General features: G+C 40.6%; 1 protein-coding gene across 2 annotated transcripts in view; it reads right to left on the bottom strand.

Moving 5' to 3' along the window:
- Nucleotides 1-17702, bottom strand: part of GRM3 (glutamate metabotropic receptor 3) — a 235468-nt gene that overhangs the window by 68998 nt on the left and 148768 nt on the right. For both annotated transcript variants that reach the window (XM_065883527.1, XM_065883528.1), the window contains exon 3: nucleotides 14899-15754. In XM_065883527.1, the coding sequence (XP_065739599.1) occupies nucleotides 14899-15754 (856 nt within the window). The remainder of the gene's footprint in view (nucleotides 1-14898; nucleotides 15755-17702) is intronic.

The raw sequence follows: 17702 nt of genomic DNA, 5'->3' as shown, positions 1-17702 counted from the left end.
TGGAGTGTCTTTGTTACCTCAGGTACAATGCTAGGTGTTTGGGGAAAAAATGTGAAGGATGAAGGATGACTCTTGCCTGGTGATGTCACATATAGTGACTAAAGATACTGTGGACATTTGGTAAATGTTTAAAGTAAGAGGGAGGTCACCATCCTACACTGTTGGTGGGAATGTAGATTGGTACAGCCACTATGGAGAACAGTATGGAGGTTCCTTAAAAAACTAAAACTAGAGCTACCATATGACCCAGCAATCCCACTACTGGGCATATATATGGAGAAAAACATGGTCCAAAAGGATACAGGCACCCCAATGTTCATTGCAGTGCTGTTTACAATAGCCAAGACAAGGAAGCAACCTAAATGTCCATCGACAGAGGAAGAGAGAAAGATGTGGTACATATATACAGTGGAATATTACTCAGCCATTAAACAGAATGAAATAATGCCATTTGCAGCAACATGGATGGACCTAGAGATTGTCATACTAAGTGAAGTTAAGTCAGACAGAGAAAGAGAAATATCGTATGATATCGCTTATATGCGGAATCTGAAACGAAATAATACAGATGAACTTATTTATAAAACAGAAACAGACTCACAGACTTAGAGAATGAACTTATGGTTACCAGGGGGGAAGGGTGAGGGGAAGGGATGGTTAGGGAGTTTGGGATTGACATGTACACACCGCTGTATTTAAAATGGATAACCAACAAGGACCTACTGTATAGCACAGGGAGCTCTGCTCAATATTATGTAACAACCGATGTGGGAAAAGAATTTGAAAAAGAATAGATACGTGTATATGTATAACTGAATCACTTTGCTGTACACCTGAAACTATCACAACATTGTTAATCAACTATACTCCAGTATAAAATAAAGAGTTAAAAGAAAATAAAGAGGTAGGTCAGAAGAGTGACCTGTCCTTGAGTTGCTTTGCCATCTCCTCAGTGCCTACCTCAGCACATAACATCAGTTTCCTTAACCTTTGGAACCTCTGCTCCCTGCTCAGGCATTATGAGACTTTTGCTAGGTTCCTAGGACGGTTTACTAAACCCAACTCCGGGAGACTTCCCATAATCAGTTGCTCCATTAGATGACAGTCTAATCTTTTAAAATTCCTTAGAGAACAGCCTTCTATTTCAGTATATGATTGCCACCCTAGCCAGGATTTTTTTTCTGAACCCACTGAAAATACTTCCTTTCTCTATGTTGGCGTTCCAGTGTTGTGTTGAGGATGAATATTAGCAGAAATATATATGAAAGTGGAAAAACACGTGTTTTCAACTCAACTGTGATCATATTTCCAGTGATTAGAAGCATTTAGAAGGTTAGGTTATTGTGGGATAATACTGTGTGTCGCAAAGGTCACGAATGTAGGCTAAACTTGTTTTTGAAGATGGTTAGTTATATTTAAAAAAAAATGCTCTGAATATTTTCTTCAGCCTCCAGACACCTTTATTGATGATGTCCTTGTAAATATACGACAGTGTCCCAAAGTCTGGACACATAGAGGAAACAGCATATTCATTGTACTTTTTTTTTTCCAATTAGCAAGGTGGTAGAATCCGTTTCTTTCATACTTTATTGGGGATGGTTATGTTTTTCTTCTTCACAGACAGGATGGCTTTTCAAGTGGATCAAAAAAAATTAAGGATTATGAAATAATAATCATAGTAATAACAGTAACAACCATATGATCATAATAACAAGCAGCAGTAGCAGAAAGCTCAGGCCAAAGTGGAAAATTAGGCTTTCCAGAGGCTCCTGTTCTCCATTGTGTGACCTTACAATGAGAATCATTTCTCAGGCCTCTAGGCTACCAAAGCACAGATGCACGATGCATAAACAAATAAGTAAATCACATGAGTGGTGTCCTTTGGGGGTTTAGATCTTATTCTGGTGACCCCAGGAAGCTGACCAGAGAGAAAGGGGCAAAAAAAAAAAAAGTACAGGATATTTATCTTTACGTTTTTGAAAATGCTTTTGATCAGCAGAGCTGGAACAAGTTTCTGTGCTTTTGTGGGAACTACAAATGTTCCAGGGGAGGAAGCGAGATCAAGAGCAGTTTGCTCTTTCAGGAACTTCAAAGCCCATTCATCTAAAGATGTGGCCATTACCATTTTGGCTTTCTCGCTGTGCCTTGGATGGCCCTGGACTTTTCAAGAGGAGAGCCTTGCTGGGTTGGGGCCAGCTCACACATATTCCTTAGAGTGCAGTGTCCCAGAAAATCTGCCCTTCTCAGCCTGTGCTCTGTGATTACCCCTCCAACCAGGAGTGAACTTTCTACCGACGGGAATGAGTCAGGCGCAGAGGTGAATGGGGCAGCAAGGCTGGACTACTCATTTTCTGCCTCTGCCCCTCTTTCAGGTATGGACAGTCGTAAACATAAGAACAAAACTAGACCATCTCCGTGAGGCTCTGGGCCTCTGATCTCAGTAGTCTGTCTCTTTGCTGGTACGAGGAGATAAGTGTGCCACACAAAAAAAAGAAAGAAAGAAAGAAATAGAGAAAGAAAAGCAACTAACAAACGAATGAGCAAAAATCCTGTCACAGCTGTGTCCTACTATCCATCCCATTATGACTACCAGGTCCAGCAGTAACAAGGAGATGCCCTCTTCACTTATAATTCAAGCCTTGGGAATAAGGCTTGAATTAAGATTTGTTCACTGAACTTAGATTTATTCTGGAAATAAGATACACAATGATTTTCCAATCCAAAGCAAAACTCAAAACCAAAATAGAACACAAAATTTAAGGCAAGACCCTACTATTGCAGCCCCACTAATTCTTTTTTTAAATTTTTATTTTGTATTGGAGTATCATGGATTTACAATGTTGTGTTAGTTTCAGGTATACAGCAAAGTTACACCCATACATATATCCATTCTTTTTCAGATTCTTTTCCCATATCGGTTATACAGAATATTGAGTATAGTTCCCTGTGTTATATACAGTAGGTCCTGTTGATTATCTATTTTGTATATAGTAGTGTGTATATGTTAATTCCAACCTCCTAATTTATCCACACCACCCCCCCTACATTTCCTCTCTGGCAACCATAAGTTTGTTTTCTAAGTCTGTAAGTCTGTTTCTGTTTTGTAAATAAGTACATTTCTATCATTTGTTTAGATTCCACATATAAGTGATATCATATGATATTTTTCTTTGTCTGACTTGCTTCACTTAGTATGAAAATCTCTAGGTCCATCCATCTTGCTGCAAATGGCATTATTTCATTCTTTTTTATGCAGCCCCACTAATTCTGCTTCTATACTTTGAGACTGTTCTGTGGTCTGGCTGCTGGTATAAGCTCCATGAAGCTGGGACCCCGTGTGTCTTGTTAACTGTTGGGTCCCCAGGTCCCAGCATAAAGTCTAAACTTATCTTTGGAATCACTGGCTACATTCAGGACCTTATGGTTTGCTCTGTCACCTATTTAATATGTGATCTTGGATAAATTTCCTGTTGTGTAAAATTCTCAGTTTCTCCATTCTCAAACATTTTAAGCCAGGCCTGCAAATCACGCGAAGGAACGTTATGAGTGTTATTCCTAACATAATGCATCCTGGACGCCGGCTGTGTCTTGGAGCACCTCTGGCAGTATGCACAGTAAGTGGGAGTGCTTTCTTATTTCTTTTCATTTGGGTGCACTCTGGTTACCACGTCACCTGACAGTTGAGTTCACTTTTATGTGCTTCAGTAAGTGAAGATCTTAATGCTGACATCCAGAATTTCCACCTCTGTCAAGTGAGGAGTAGAAGCAAGTTTCATCTTTCAGGAAGGCCTTTTGGAACTCTATGATTTTAGTCTATTCCATTTTCTGGAACTCATCTCAGAATAAAAAGTGAGAGAGGTTATATTGTACTGTGAACACATAAAATGACAGTGACATTGCATTTCTTTAAAAGTTTAATAGTCCTCTCTGTTTCCTCTGTCTGGAACTGCCTTGGGTAGTTTAAGCTTTCCTTTTACATGGTAAGTGCATGGAATTTTATTCAAAATAATTTGGAAAAGTCTCATGCCACGAAACATAATTCTCATTTAAATATTTATTTTAGAATTCAAGGTGACATGGCTCTTTCAGATGGAGAAATTTTACTAATAAAAAATGCTTTGAAGCTTTTTTTTTTTTAATATCCTAAGGTGTAGAGTCTGAGGCTCACCTTCCAAAGTTTGGGTGTTTTATGAATCACCTTAGCTCCAAATAATTGAGAAAGTGTCCCAGGAGCATTAAAGGGATAATAAAAAGGAGCACAGAAGAAACCTATTTTGAACTCATTTACTGATCGTCTTTCATTCCTTTAATAAACATTCCATTAATAGCGAGAGTATGTCAGAAACTGTGTTAGGTGTTTGGGATCAAAGTCCTCAACTTCCCAGAGTTCTTGGGTTACATATAAAAGCAGCACTGGATCTGATGACTTGGATTTCAACCTTGTTCCCTGCCACTAACCAGATGATGATCTTGGGCAAATCACCTTCACTTTTGGGGCTTCATCTATAAAACAGGGACAAACAAGAGATCCACTGCTAATGCTCTTTGGTTTTAATTTTGCCTCAACTACGAAGATAGAACATAACTAATGGAGACGGTGCTTAGGTTAAAAAAAAAGCCAGCCATTCTAGAAGGCACATACTTTTCTTTCTTGAAATTAATTTGTTAATGAAAAAAAATACACATCTAATTTTCACAAGAAGAATCACATTATAAATCTATCGACTGTTTTTCTCATTCTGTATTCCTTCAGTAAACATTGATATAATGTGCAACTCTGTACCCGAAAATGTGTTGGGTATTTGAGATCAAAGATGAAACATATGTTCTCTGCCTTGAAAAAAGCTCACAATCTAGTAAAGGAGATAGAGAAGGAAATATGAATTTGGGTGTTAAGAGCTATTTATAATCAACAAATATTTACTGAATATCTATTATGCTTGGGCTACATCAGTGAATAAAACCGACAATAATTTCTGTTTTCGTGGAGTTTATATTCAAGTGTGAAGATCAAACAATAAAGAATAAACATGAAAATGTTCATGTGGTATGAGAGAAGGTGAAAGAATCATGGAGTAAATAAAAGTAGAGCAGGTTAAAGGGAAATAGGGCACATGTGGTGGGGTTGGAGGCAGTGAGTTGCAGTCTTAAGAAGCATTGCCAGGTGGGTCTCAATAAGAGGCTGGGGTTTAAGTAAAGCTTGACGGAAGTAAGATGTCTGGGGAAAGGGCATTACAATCAGAGGGAACTGGGGGTGGGAAAGCCCTAAGTTTGGAAACAAAGGTGGCTGGAGTGAAGTGAGCAAGAGGGAGAGTAAAAGGTGATGACAGAGGAGCAGCAAGGGATTGTGGGGGGAGGGCAGATCAGGTAGGACCTTGTAGAACACTGTAAGGACTTTGAATTTGACTGTGAGTGACATGGGGGAACTCCCTAAGAGGTTTTGAGCAGAGGAGTGACTCGCTCTGGCTTACACTATAAAAGGGCATCCTGGCTGTTGTGTTGTGGCTGTGTTGGAGGTGGCTAAGAGTAAATCAATTTGGAGACTATTCTGGGGATGCAGTGTTGAGGTGTTGCTGGCTTGGACCAGGGTAGTAGCAGTTGAGATGGAGTAAGTGAAGGTGCTAGATAGGGCAGAAGGGGCTGGGGTGAGAGTGTTCTAGGTGGAGGAAACAGCATAGACAGAGGGCACGAAGGCAAAAATAAAGGCGCGTGCTTGGCGAACTACAAGTAGTTCCTTAATGGAAGGATGGGTGAATGCTGGGTGTGTGGCAGGAGATGAGTCTAGAGATGTCGTTAGATCTTACACCAGGAGAATTTACTGTTTAGAAGAAACTTTAGCAAAGCATACTTCTGCCAAATCTCTTTTGCAAAAGGAATATTCATATTGGGTTAACTTCAAGGAATACTCACGGTGGCCATTGCTGGAACTTGCTAGTAGGGATATACCAAGGGACAGAGGAGTATTCTCAGGAGGCTTAGCTCTTCCATCCTGAGAGGGCTAGAGCTCTAAGGGCATTGGCTACAACTGTCTGTCAGAAGAATCCCAGAGTAAATGCATGGACTACAGGCAGCTGGCTGGAAGAGGACTTTTCTGACCTGAGCAAAGATTGTGTAGTGTTTGCTAAGCGTTCACTATTGTGCCTAGTCCACTACCTCAATATTCAAGTTAGAAAATCAGAGATACTGCTTCAGAAAAAAAATGTAAAACAGACATGCTTTTCAATAGCTGACTAGGTTAGCCTTATTATTTAGTGTACATATTTAGCTAATTCATCATCTCAGTATCCTCCAGTAGTAAGGCATTTTCTAGTCCAAGTCTCACTGCTATGCATATATACCTGGTGGCTGGTCTAAATTCCCTCTTTTCTGTAGTTGCAGTCTGTTTTTTCACCCTTCTATTCTCTTCAGAGATGGAGAATGATTGGCAATTTTGAGCAAATTGAGAAGGTGAAAATAGCACTTTGTGGTCAGGTCTGCACAGCCAAACTAAACTGTAGAATCAAAGTCAGTAACTGAACAAGGAGACAAAAAGAAGATCCTGTTGGGTGATGCTCTCGGCCTGAACCAAGATGACGGAGTAGAAGGACATACTCTCACTCCCTCTGCAAGAACACCAGAATCCCAACTAGCTGCTGGACAGTCAATGACAGGAAGACACTGGAACGCACCAAAAAAAGATACCCCACGTCCAAAGACAAAGGAGAAGCCACAATGAGATGGTAGGAGGGATGCACTCACAGTAAAATCAAATCCCATAACTGCTGGGTGGGTGACTCACAGACTGGAGAACACTTATACCACAGAAGTACGCCCACTGGAGTGAAGGTTCTGAGCGCCACGTCAGGCTTCCCAACCTGGGGGTCTGGCAACAGGAGGAGGAATTCCTAGAGAATCAGACTTTGAAGGTTAGCGGGATTTGATTGCAGGATGTCGACAGGACTCGGGGAAACAGAGATTCCACTCTTGGAGGGCACAGAGAAAGTAGTGTGTGCATCGGGACCCAGGGGAAGGAGCAGTGACCCCATAGGAGACTGAACCAGACCTACCTGCTAGTGTTGGAGGGCCTGCTACAGAGGTGAGGGGTGGCTGTGCCTCACCGTGGGGACAAGGACACTGGCAGCAGAAGTTCTGGGAAATACTCCTTGGCGTGAGCCCTCCCAGAGTCTGCCATTAGCCCCACCAAAGAGCTCAGGTAGGCTCCAGTGTTGGGTTGCCTCAGGCCAAACAACCAACAGGGAGGGTACCCAGCACCACCCATCAGCAGTCAGGTGGTTTAAAGTTTTACTAAGCTCTGCCCACCAGAGCAACAGTCAGCTCTACCCACCACCAGTCCCTCCCATCAGGAAACTTGCACAAGCCTCTTAGATAGCCTCATCCACCAGAGGGAAGACAGTAGAAGCAAGAAGAACTGCAATCCTGCAGCCTGTGAAACAAAAACCACATTCACAGAAAGACAGACAAGATGAAAAGGTAGAGGGCTATGTACCAGATGAAGGAACAAGATAAAACCCCAGAAAAACAACTAAATGAAGTGGAGATAGGCAACCTTCCAGAAAAAGAATTCAGAATAATGATAGTGAAGATGAACCAGGACCTCGGAAAAAGAATGGAGGCAAAGATCGAGAAGATGCAAGAAATGTTTAACAAAGACCTAAAAGAATTAAAGAACAAACAAACAGAGATGAACAATACAATAACTAAAATGAAAACTACACTAGAAGGAATCAGTAGCAGAATAACTGAGGCAGAAGAACGGATAAGTGACCTGGAAGACAGAATGGTGGAATTCCCTGCTTTGGAACAGAATAAAGAAAAAAGAATGAAAACAAATGAAGACAGCCTAAGAGACCTCTGGGACAACATTAAATGCAACAACATTCGCATTATAGGGACCCCAGAAGGAGAAGAGAGAGAGAAAGGACCCAAGAAAATATCTGAAGAGATTATAGTCGAAAACTTCCCTAACATGGGAAAGGAAATAGCCACCCAAGTCCAGGAAGCGCAGAGAGTCCCATACAGGATAAACTGAAGGAGAAACACGCCATGACACATAGTAATCAAGTGGGCAAAAATTAAAGACAAAGAAAAATTATTGAAAGCATCAAGGGAAAACTGACAAATAACATACAAGGGAACTCCCAAAGGTTAACAGCTGGTATCTCAGCAGAAACTCTACAAGCCAGAAGGGAGTGGAATGATATACTTAAAGTGATGAAAAGGAAGAACCTACAACCAAGATTACTCTACCCAGCAAGGATCTCATTCAGATTCGATGCAGAAATCAAAAGCTTTACAGACAAGCAAAAGCGAAAAGAATTCAGCACCACCAAACCAGCTCTACAACAAATGCTAAAGGAACTTCTCTAAGTGGGAAACACAAGAGGAGAAAAGGACCCACAAAAACAAACCCAAAACAATTAAGAAAATGGTCATAGGAACATACATATCAATAATTACTTTAAACATGAATGGATTAAATGTTCCAACCAAAGGACACAGGCTTGCTGAATGGATACAAAAACAAGACCCAGCTATATGCTGTCTACAGGAGACCCACTTCAGACCTAGGGACACTTACAGACTGAAAGTGAGGGGATGGAAAAAGATATTCCATGCAAATGGAAATCAAAAGAAGGCTGGAGTTGGGCTTCCCTGGTGGCGCAGTGGTTGAGAGTCCGCCTGCCGATGCAGGGGACACAGGTTTGTGCCCCGGTCTGGGAAGATCCCACATGCTGCAGAGCGGCTGGGCCTGTGAGCCATGGCCACTGAGCCTGTGCATCCGGAGCCTGTGCTCCACAACGGGAGAGGCCACAATAGTGAGAGGCCCACGTACCACAAAAAAAAAAAAAAAAAAAAAATCTGGAGTAGCAATACTCATATCAGATCAAATAGACTTTAAAATAAAGAATGTTACAAGAGACAAGGAAGGACACTACATAACGATCAAGGGATCAATCCAAGAAGAAGATATAACAATTATAAATATATATGCACCCAACATAGGAGCACCTCAATACATAAGGCAACTGCTAACAGCTATAAAAGAGGAAACTGACAGTAGCAGAATAACAGTGGGGGACTCTAACACCTCACTTACACCAATGGACAGATCATCCAAACAGAAAATTAATAAGGAAACACAAGCTATAAATGACACAATAAACCAGATAGATTTAATTGATATTTATAGAACATTCCATCTAAAAACTGCAGATTACACTTTCTTCTCCAGTGTGCACAGAACATTCTCCAGGATAGAACCCATCTTGGGTCACAAATCAAGCTTCAGTAAATTTAAGAAATTTGAAATCATGTCAAGCATCTTTTCTGAGCACAACGCTATGAGATTAGAAATCAATTACAGGGGAAAAAACCGTTAAAAACACAAACACATGGAGGGTAAACAATACGTTACTAAATAACCAAGAGATCACTGAAGAAATCAAAGAGGAAATCAAAAAGTACCTAGAGACAAATGACAATGAAAAGACGACGATCCAAAACCTATGGGAGGCAGCAAAAGAAGTTCTAAGAGGGAAGTTCATAGTTATACAAGCCTACCTCAAGAAACAAGAAAAATCTCAAATAAACAATCTAACCTTACACCTAAAGGAACTAGAGAAAGAAGGACAAGCAAAACCCAAAATTAGCAGAAGGAAAGAAATCATAAAGATCAGAGCAGAAATAAATGAAATAGAAACAAAGAAAACAATAGCAAAGGTCAATAAAACTAAAAGCTGGTTCTTTGAGAAGATAAACAAAATTGATAAACCATTAGCCAGACTCATCAAGAAAAAGAGGGAGAGGACTCAAATCAATAAAATTACAAATGGATAAGGAGATGTTACAGCAGACACTGCAGAAATACAAAGCATCTTAAGAGACTACTACAAGCAACTCTATGCCAATAAAATGGACAACCTGGAAGAAATGGACAAATTCTTAGAAAGGTATAATCTTCCAAGACTGAACCAGGAAGAAATAGAAAATATGAACAGACCAATCACAAGTAATGAAATTGAAACTGTGATGAAAAATCTTCCAACAGGGCTTCCCTGGTGGTGCAGTGGTTGAGAGTCTGCCTGCCGATGCAGGGGACACGGGTTCGTGCCCCAGTCCGGGAGGATCCTACATACCGTGAAGCGGCTGGGCCCATAAGCCATGGCCGCTGAGCCTGTTCATCCGGAGCCTGTGCTCCGCAACGGGAAAGGCCACAACCGTGAGAGGCCTGCATAGTGCAAAAAAAAAAAAAAAAAAAAAAATCTTCCAACAAACAAAAGCCCAGGACCAGATGTCTTCACAGGTGAATTCTATCAAACATTTAGAGAAGACCTAACACCCATCCTTCTTAAGCTCTTCCAAAAAATTGCAGAGGAAGGAACACTCCCAAACACATTCTATGAGGCCACCATCACCCTGATACCAAAACCAGACAAAGATACTACAAGAAAAGAAAATTACACACCAATATCACTGATAAATATAGATGCAAAAATCCTCAACAAAATGCTAGCAAACACAATCCAACAACACATTAAAAGGATCACACTCCATGATTAAGTCGGATTTATCCCAGCAATGCAAGGATTCTTCAATATATGCAAATCAATCAATGTGATACACCATATTAACAAACTGAAGAATAAAAACCATATGATCATCTCAATAGATGCAGAAAAAGCTTTTGACAAAATTCAACACCAATTTATGATAAAAACTCTCCAGAAAGTGGGCATAGAGGGAAGCAACCTCAACATAATAAAGGCCATATACGACAAACCCACAGAAAACATCATTCTCAATGGTGAAAAACTGAAAGCATTTCCTCTAAGATCAGGAACAAGACAAGGATGTCCACTCTCACCACTGTTATTCAACATAGTTTTGGAAGACCTAGCCACGGCAATCAGAGAAGAAAAAGAAATAAAAGGAATACAAATTGGAAAAGAAGAAGTAAAAGTGTCACTGTTTGCAGATGACATGATACTATACGTAGAGAATCCTAAAGATGCCACCAGAAAACTACTAGAGCTAATCAATGAATTCGGTAAAGTAGCAGGATACAAAATTGATGCACAGAAATCTCTTGCATTCCTATACACTAATGATGAAAACTCTGAAAGAGAAATTAAGGCAACACTCCCATTTACCAGTGCAACAAAAAGAATAAAATACCTAGGAATAAACCTACCTAGGGAGACAAAAGACCTGTATGCAGAATACTATAAGACACTGATGAAAGAAATTAAAGATGATACCAACAGATGGAGAGATATACCATGTTCTTGGATTGGAAGAATCAATATTGTGAAAATGACTATACTACCCAAAGCAATCTACAGATTCAGTGCAATCTCTATCAAATTACCAATGGCATTTTTTATGGAACTAGAACAAAAAATCTTAAAATTTGTAAGGAGACCTAAAAGACCCCGAATAGCCAAAGCAGTCTTGTGGGAAAAAAGCGGAGCTGGAGGAATCAGACTCCCTGACTTCAGACTATACTACAAAGCTACAGTAATCAATACAGTATGGTACTGGCACAAAAACAAAAACATAGATCAATGGAATAAGATAGAAAGCCCAGAGATAAACCCACGCACCTATGGTCAACTAATATATGACAAAGGAGGCAAGGATATACAATGGAGAAAAGATAGTTTCTTCAATAAGTGGTGCTGGGAAAACTGGACAGCTACATGTAAAAGAATGATATTAGGCCACTCCCTAACACCATACACAAAAATAAACTCAAAATGGATTAGAGACCTAAATGTAAGACCAGACATTATAAAACTCTTAGAGGAAAACATAGCCAGAACACTCTATAACATAAATCACTGCAAGATCCTTTTTGACCCACCTCCTAGAGAAATGGAAATAAAAACAAAAAAAAAAAACAAACGGGACCTAATGAAACTTCAAAGCTTTTGCACAGCAAAGGAAACCATAAGCAAGAGAAAAAGACAACCCTCAGAATGGGAGGAAATATTTGCAAATGAATCGATGGACAAAGGATTAATCTGCCAAATATATAAACAGCTCATGCAGCTTAAAATTTAAAAAAACAAACAACCCCATTCAAAAATGGGCAGAAGACCTAAATAGACATTTCTCCAAAGAAGACATACAGATGGCCAAGAAGCACATGAAAAGCTGCTCAACATCACTAATTATTAGAGAAATGCAAATCAAAAGTACAATGAGGTATCACTTCACACCAGTTAGAATGGGCATCATCAAAAAATCTACAAACAACAAATGCTGGAGAGGGTGTGGAGAAAAGGGAACCCTCTTGCACTGTTGGTGGGAATGTAAATTGATACAACCAGTATGGAGAACAGTATAGAGGTTCCTTAAAAAACTAAAAATAGAATTACCATATGATCCAGCAATCCCACTACTGGACATATACCTTGAGAAAACCATAATTCAAAAAGACACACGCACCCCAATGTTCATTGCAGCACTATTTACAATAGCCAGGTCATGGAAGCAACCTAAATGCCCATTGACAGACGAATGGATAAAGAAGATGTGGTACATATATACAATAGAATATTACTCAGCCATAAAAAGGAACGAAACTGTGTCATTTGTTGAGATGTGGATGGATCTAGAGACTGTCATACAGAGTGAAGTAAGTCAGAAAGGGAAAAACAAATATCGTATATTAATGCATGTATGTGGATCCTAGAAAAATGGTACAGATCAACCGGTTTGCAGGGCAGAATTTGAGAGACAGATGTAGAGAACAAACATATTGACACCAAGCTGGGAAAGTGGTGGTGGGGGTGGGGGTGGGGGTGTGATGAATTGGGCGATTGGGATTGACATGTATACACTGATGTGTATAAAACTGATGTCTAATAAGAACCTGCTGTATAAAAAAATAAATATAATAAAATTCAAAAATAAAAAAAGAAAGAAGATTCTGTTGTTTTATTTATCCAAATAATGGCCTTATTTCTTCACTTTTCTTTGCCATTTAAGACTCAGTCAGTGAAATGAAGGAAAATACTTTGCTTACAGAAAACACCTTGTAAAGGCTCTCTGAAATCCAAGAGGTTTCTTTTTATTAGCTGTTGATGGGTGGATGTATTTGTCTATTTGCATCCTAGGGAGTAATGAACTACAATAACAGAGTTAATTAATACTTGTGGTGCATAAAGATAAATGGTTACCCCAAGGTTAGTTTGAAAGGGGAGAAGGGTGCTAATCTTATTCATCTTTAAGAATTAAGTGCATTGTAGATGCTATTTATAGATACTAATCTTATTCATCTTTAAGAATTAAGTGCATTGTAGATGCTATTTATAGATACCTGAGAGTTCATTTATATTTAGAGTAAAGATATTCTTTTTTACTGACACTGTGGTGCAGTCTTATATTCTGGAGATGTCAGTGTGAAATGATCTGGGATTTTGAGATCAATCCTGAATAAATAAATAAATATGTGGAACACACACACACACACACACACATTCCTATATGGAATATACCTGTGGGAGTACAGGGCACAGGAAAGTTTTAATCTTAACATTTACAGTGGTCATTCTAATGATAAAGATGGTATCCATCAGATGAATAGCAGGGAATACTGACATAATTGATCTCTGCTACTTTTGGCTCCCTCTGGATGGAATGAAGAAAGGATGTGCAAAAATGCAGTCTGGTAATTTTTGTGCTTATTTTCAAGGCTAGTTTAGGGGTTAGAGTTCTAGAATAGGAGCCAACTGTCATGAGGTCTTTTCTCAGTACTACCAGTGATTTTTCAGGCCCTTTGACTTCTGAGTCAAATCTGTAAGGGAGATGTGAGAACTGCTACTTGCTCCAATGGTAGTATGATTTGAGCATACAAACTTTCATGTCTTGGATGATAAATCAATTGAAACAGACTCTGCAGACTAGAATGATGCCCTAGTGGCATGGGAGATGATTAGCAATTTAGACAATGAAAGCATTTTATCATTGTAATATTTTGGCATCAAAATCTTTTGTGCCCAATAATATTACTTACCATTTTAGGATTGAGGATTAAGCTAAAATCCCCCAAACTAGTACCTTAATGCACTGATATCACATGCACCTTAGAAGAGAATGCAGTTCTAAAGATGTCTTGCTTTTTATATATTAGAAGTGCATCAAAACACAGTGCTATATTGAGAAATGTTTAGACCATATTTATAAAGAAATGAAGTTGCAGCAAGAGCCACTTTGAATACACCTTTGGAATTTCACGTCTGTATCAGAATGACTTCCATCAGTCTTCAGTTTGCTTAAAGTCAAGCTCCCAGGAAAACAGTTTCATTTCAGAACATCATTTGAGAAAATCCACAGCCCTTAATACTGACATGGAAATGTTGCTGTACAGCAGAAGACATAAACTCAAATGCCTGGAATCACCATGCTCTGAGTATCTTTCCCTCTCCCTCCCTAATTAGGCTCTGGGAAGAGTGACTTTTTTTCTCTCCCCCGCTGAGAAAGTTATGAGACTCTTTTGGTCAAATCACCCAAAAGGAAAGCTTGGAAGTTTATGTTCCTTAGAGCGCTGTCAGTTCTGCTAAAGAAGATTAAATGCCCATATCACACGTGTCATATCCTACAGCTAATCACAAGAAAGAGAATAAATGTGGCATGGCCCGCGTCTAGGCAGCTACCACGTATCAGTGCAGCCTAGGGGGCCTTTCAATTTCATGTGGTGTACCAGCCAAGATATTCACTCAAAAATAAGTAAGAACATCAAAAAGCCATTGTATCGCATCTTGGAATATTTCACAGTTTGAGCCCCTTGTGTAGGTCTGAAAAAAAAGATTTCTGAGTCGGGGGCAGAGGTATTTGATTCCTCTTTGATTCACTGTTCGCACCACAGAAGATGATTAAAGGCTCCTCGCTTACCTGTGAAGTTGATTTTCAGCAAGTAATCCTTGTACAACTTCTTCCCGTCCAGGATCCTCATGGCGTCGCACAGCTTGGTGGTGTTGGGACAGAGGGTGCGCTGCATTTTGTGCAGGGCGTGGGCCATGGCGTACACCGCGTTCACCACGAACATGATCTTGGATTCTTGTTCGTAGTTGCTGCTGTCGATGGCCAGGTGCTTGTCGCAAGGGCGCCGGTGGTTGTGCTTGTTCTGGAGGCTACACTGGAACTTCTGCTCCCAGAAGTCCCGGAACCAGGGGTTGCGGTGGTTGCTGTAGGGGCTGAGGCTCTGGAAGTAGCGGTCGAACTGGCGGATGCGCTGGGAGGCTAGCTCCAGGGTGATGGCGCCGTCGGCCACGTGCTCGCTGCCCTTGACGATGCTCTCCTGCGCGCCCCAGCCGTCGCTCGCCACCCAGGTGAAGGAGGCGTTGGCGCGGCTGGCGGCGGCGATGAGCTCGCGCGAGTCATCGCTGCGCATGAAGAGGACCACGACACGCGCGTTGGGCTTCTGCAGGAGCTCGCGGATCACGCTGTCGTAGGACTTGCGGATGTTGGAGCGCCCCACCTTCTCCGCCGTGGCGATGCAGATGTTGCGCAGGCGGGCTTCCTGCTCGAACGCCTCGATCCCTGTCTCCCCGTAATCGCCCTCGGAGGCCACAGTGGACACGTAGGTCCAGTTGAAGAAACGCAAGATCTCGGCCATGGCTTTGGCCTGGTAGAAGTCGGGGGGCACGGTCCTGGCAAAATAATCATAGCGCGACTTGTCGCTGAGCTTGGCGCTGGTGGACGCGTAGCTTATCTGCGGGATCTGGAACAGCCTCAGCAGGTTGGCCACCTGAGGGAGGGAGACAGGGGAAGTACCATTTTTAGAAACCCGGAGGGAACTGACTGCACATGAAAGATAAAGGATAGCAGGCCTTTACCCAGCTCCCTTTTCACCTCTAGATCGCTAAGCTTTTCTGGACGCTTTGCCAGATACTTCCCTGGATTCTGTATTTGGAGTATCAGGGAGTAGGTCCCGAACAGGTAATTCAAGGGTGGGGAAAAGACAGAGAAATGGGAAGGGCACTCCTCTTTCTCTCCTAGACTTTATAATAGACACTGGACCAGGATCAATCCTGTTCAGGTGTCCCAGTGAAGTTGTTTTAAGTTTCTGGGGTCCTCTTATAACTCAGTCTAACAATGAACTACAGTGAATTGGCCCAATTAGGTTTTTAGACAACTTGGCTGCGGTTGTATAGAAAGAGGCTGGGTGTTGTCTAATTCTCACTTCCCCCTCTTTTGCTAAAAACAGCAGTCTCTGAAAGAGTTTAATTTGGGAACTGTATGCCACATGGACAGTCCACATTAGACATTTATTATCTAGGTTAAGCCAAAACAAAAAAAAAATATCCATTTTTTTTTGGTGCATGCCAAATTTTAGGCATATACCTTTCTAAACTTCTGACGGGCTTGACCAACATTTTCTTTGCCTTTTCAACGTTTTGTTTCTGTTTGGAGTATACATAGTCCAAGGATACAAATGCTATTCTTATGATATTTTTGATTAAAAAGCAAATAAGGAAGTGTCGAGGACCTGGTCAAAAAAAGAACCATTTACTTTAAAATGTTTACTTATTTCGAATAAAGAATGTAAAATTGTTATTTACCTGTCAATAATATTTCACTGTTTTTATTTATTACAGAATAAAAAAGGAAAGTGACACTAGCGTATCAAGGAGCATTTTATACTTAGAGTATTTGTGAAATTTATACATTTTAAAATATATACACAGATTATATGTAAATCTAATAACAAGTTTGTTTTTGTTTTTCCTGGCTACCTACCTCATGTATTCTGAACATTTCTATCTTTTCACTGACTTTAGTTACATAATATACTAAGTGGACTTTAATTGGAAACAACGTTGAATATTCCAATATACTCTGCGTACTTTGAAATTTCCCTTCTGGAAATTGTGGTTTCAGGTTTATATTTGACATGTAGGAAGCACAGCTTGAAATAAGCAGCTGTTAGCAAAGAGCACAAGTACTATCAAACAACTCACAGCTGAGTCCTGATTAATCATCATTTCATCTGGCAACAGAAACCAACAGCCAAATTCATACACGGCCACATGGCATGTTCTTAGAGATCGGGCCTGCTATTAAAACCAACCCTTAATGTAGCCTAGAGCTATCAAAAATGTTTTCCATATCTTTTCAAATCCTGGTACCTCTCACGTAACTACAAAGAGAACAGCAAGAAAATCTGGCGCTTAGCACACAATATAATGCAAATTTAGGATCCAGATACTTTTTGCATTTGGTAAAGACTCTTTTTTAATATATATCCTAGGATGTGAGTGAATTTTGGGGAATGGAGGTGAGTGGATGGATGAAGGCTAGTATGCCATTTACTTATTCTTTTCTCACGCCTAGACACCCTGAACAAAATGACCTCTATTGGTTCATTTGAACGGGGGGTGGGGGGTGTTGCTTGTTTACTTAGCCTGGTTGAGATGGCCCTGAGCCAGCACTGTCATCACTTCTGTACTGAGTACCTGGCTTCTTTGGGATGTAAGTACCACTGTGGCAGACTGGTGATAAGAGCCCTGTCTGTGCATGCGCTTGGCTTGATTCTCGAGTTTCTGGGTGACACTGGAGAGGCCATCTCTTCTGGATGCTACAGTTTTCTAATCTTCAGGTTCTATTCATCAGGACCTGAACCCCTCAGGGAGGCAGAGAATGAAAGCCCCTGAAAAATGCCCAGAGACATCATTTTCTGGCATCTAGGAAACACA

This window comes from Phocoena phocoena, chromosome 9, assembly GCF_963924675.1.
Source record: "Phocoena phocoena chromosome 9, mPhoPho1.1, whole genome shotgun sequence".
Taxonomy (NCBI): domain Eukaryota; kingdom Metazoa; phylum Chordata; class Mammalia; order Artiodactyla; family Phocoenidae; genus Phocoena; species Phocoena phocoena.
Note: the sequence above shows the minus strand (reverse complement) of the source record. Positions and strands in the feature narration are given on the sequence as shown.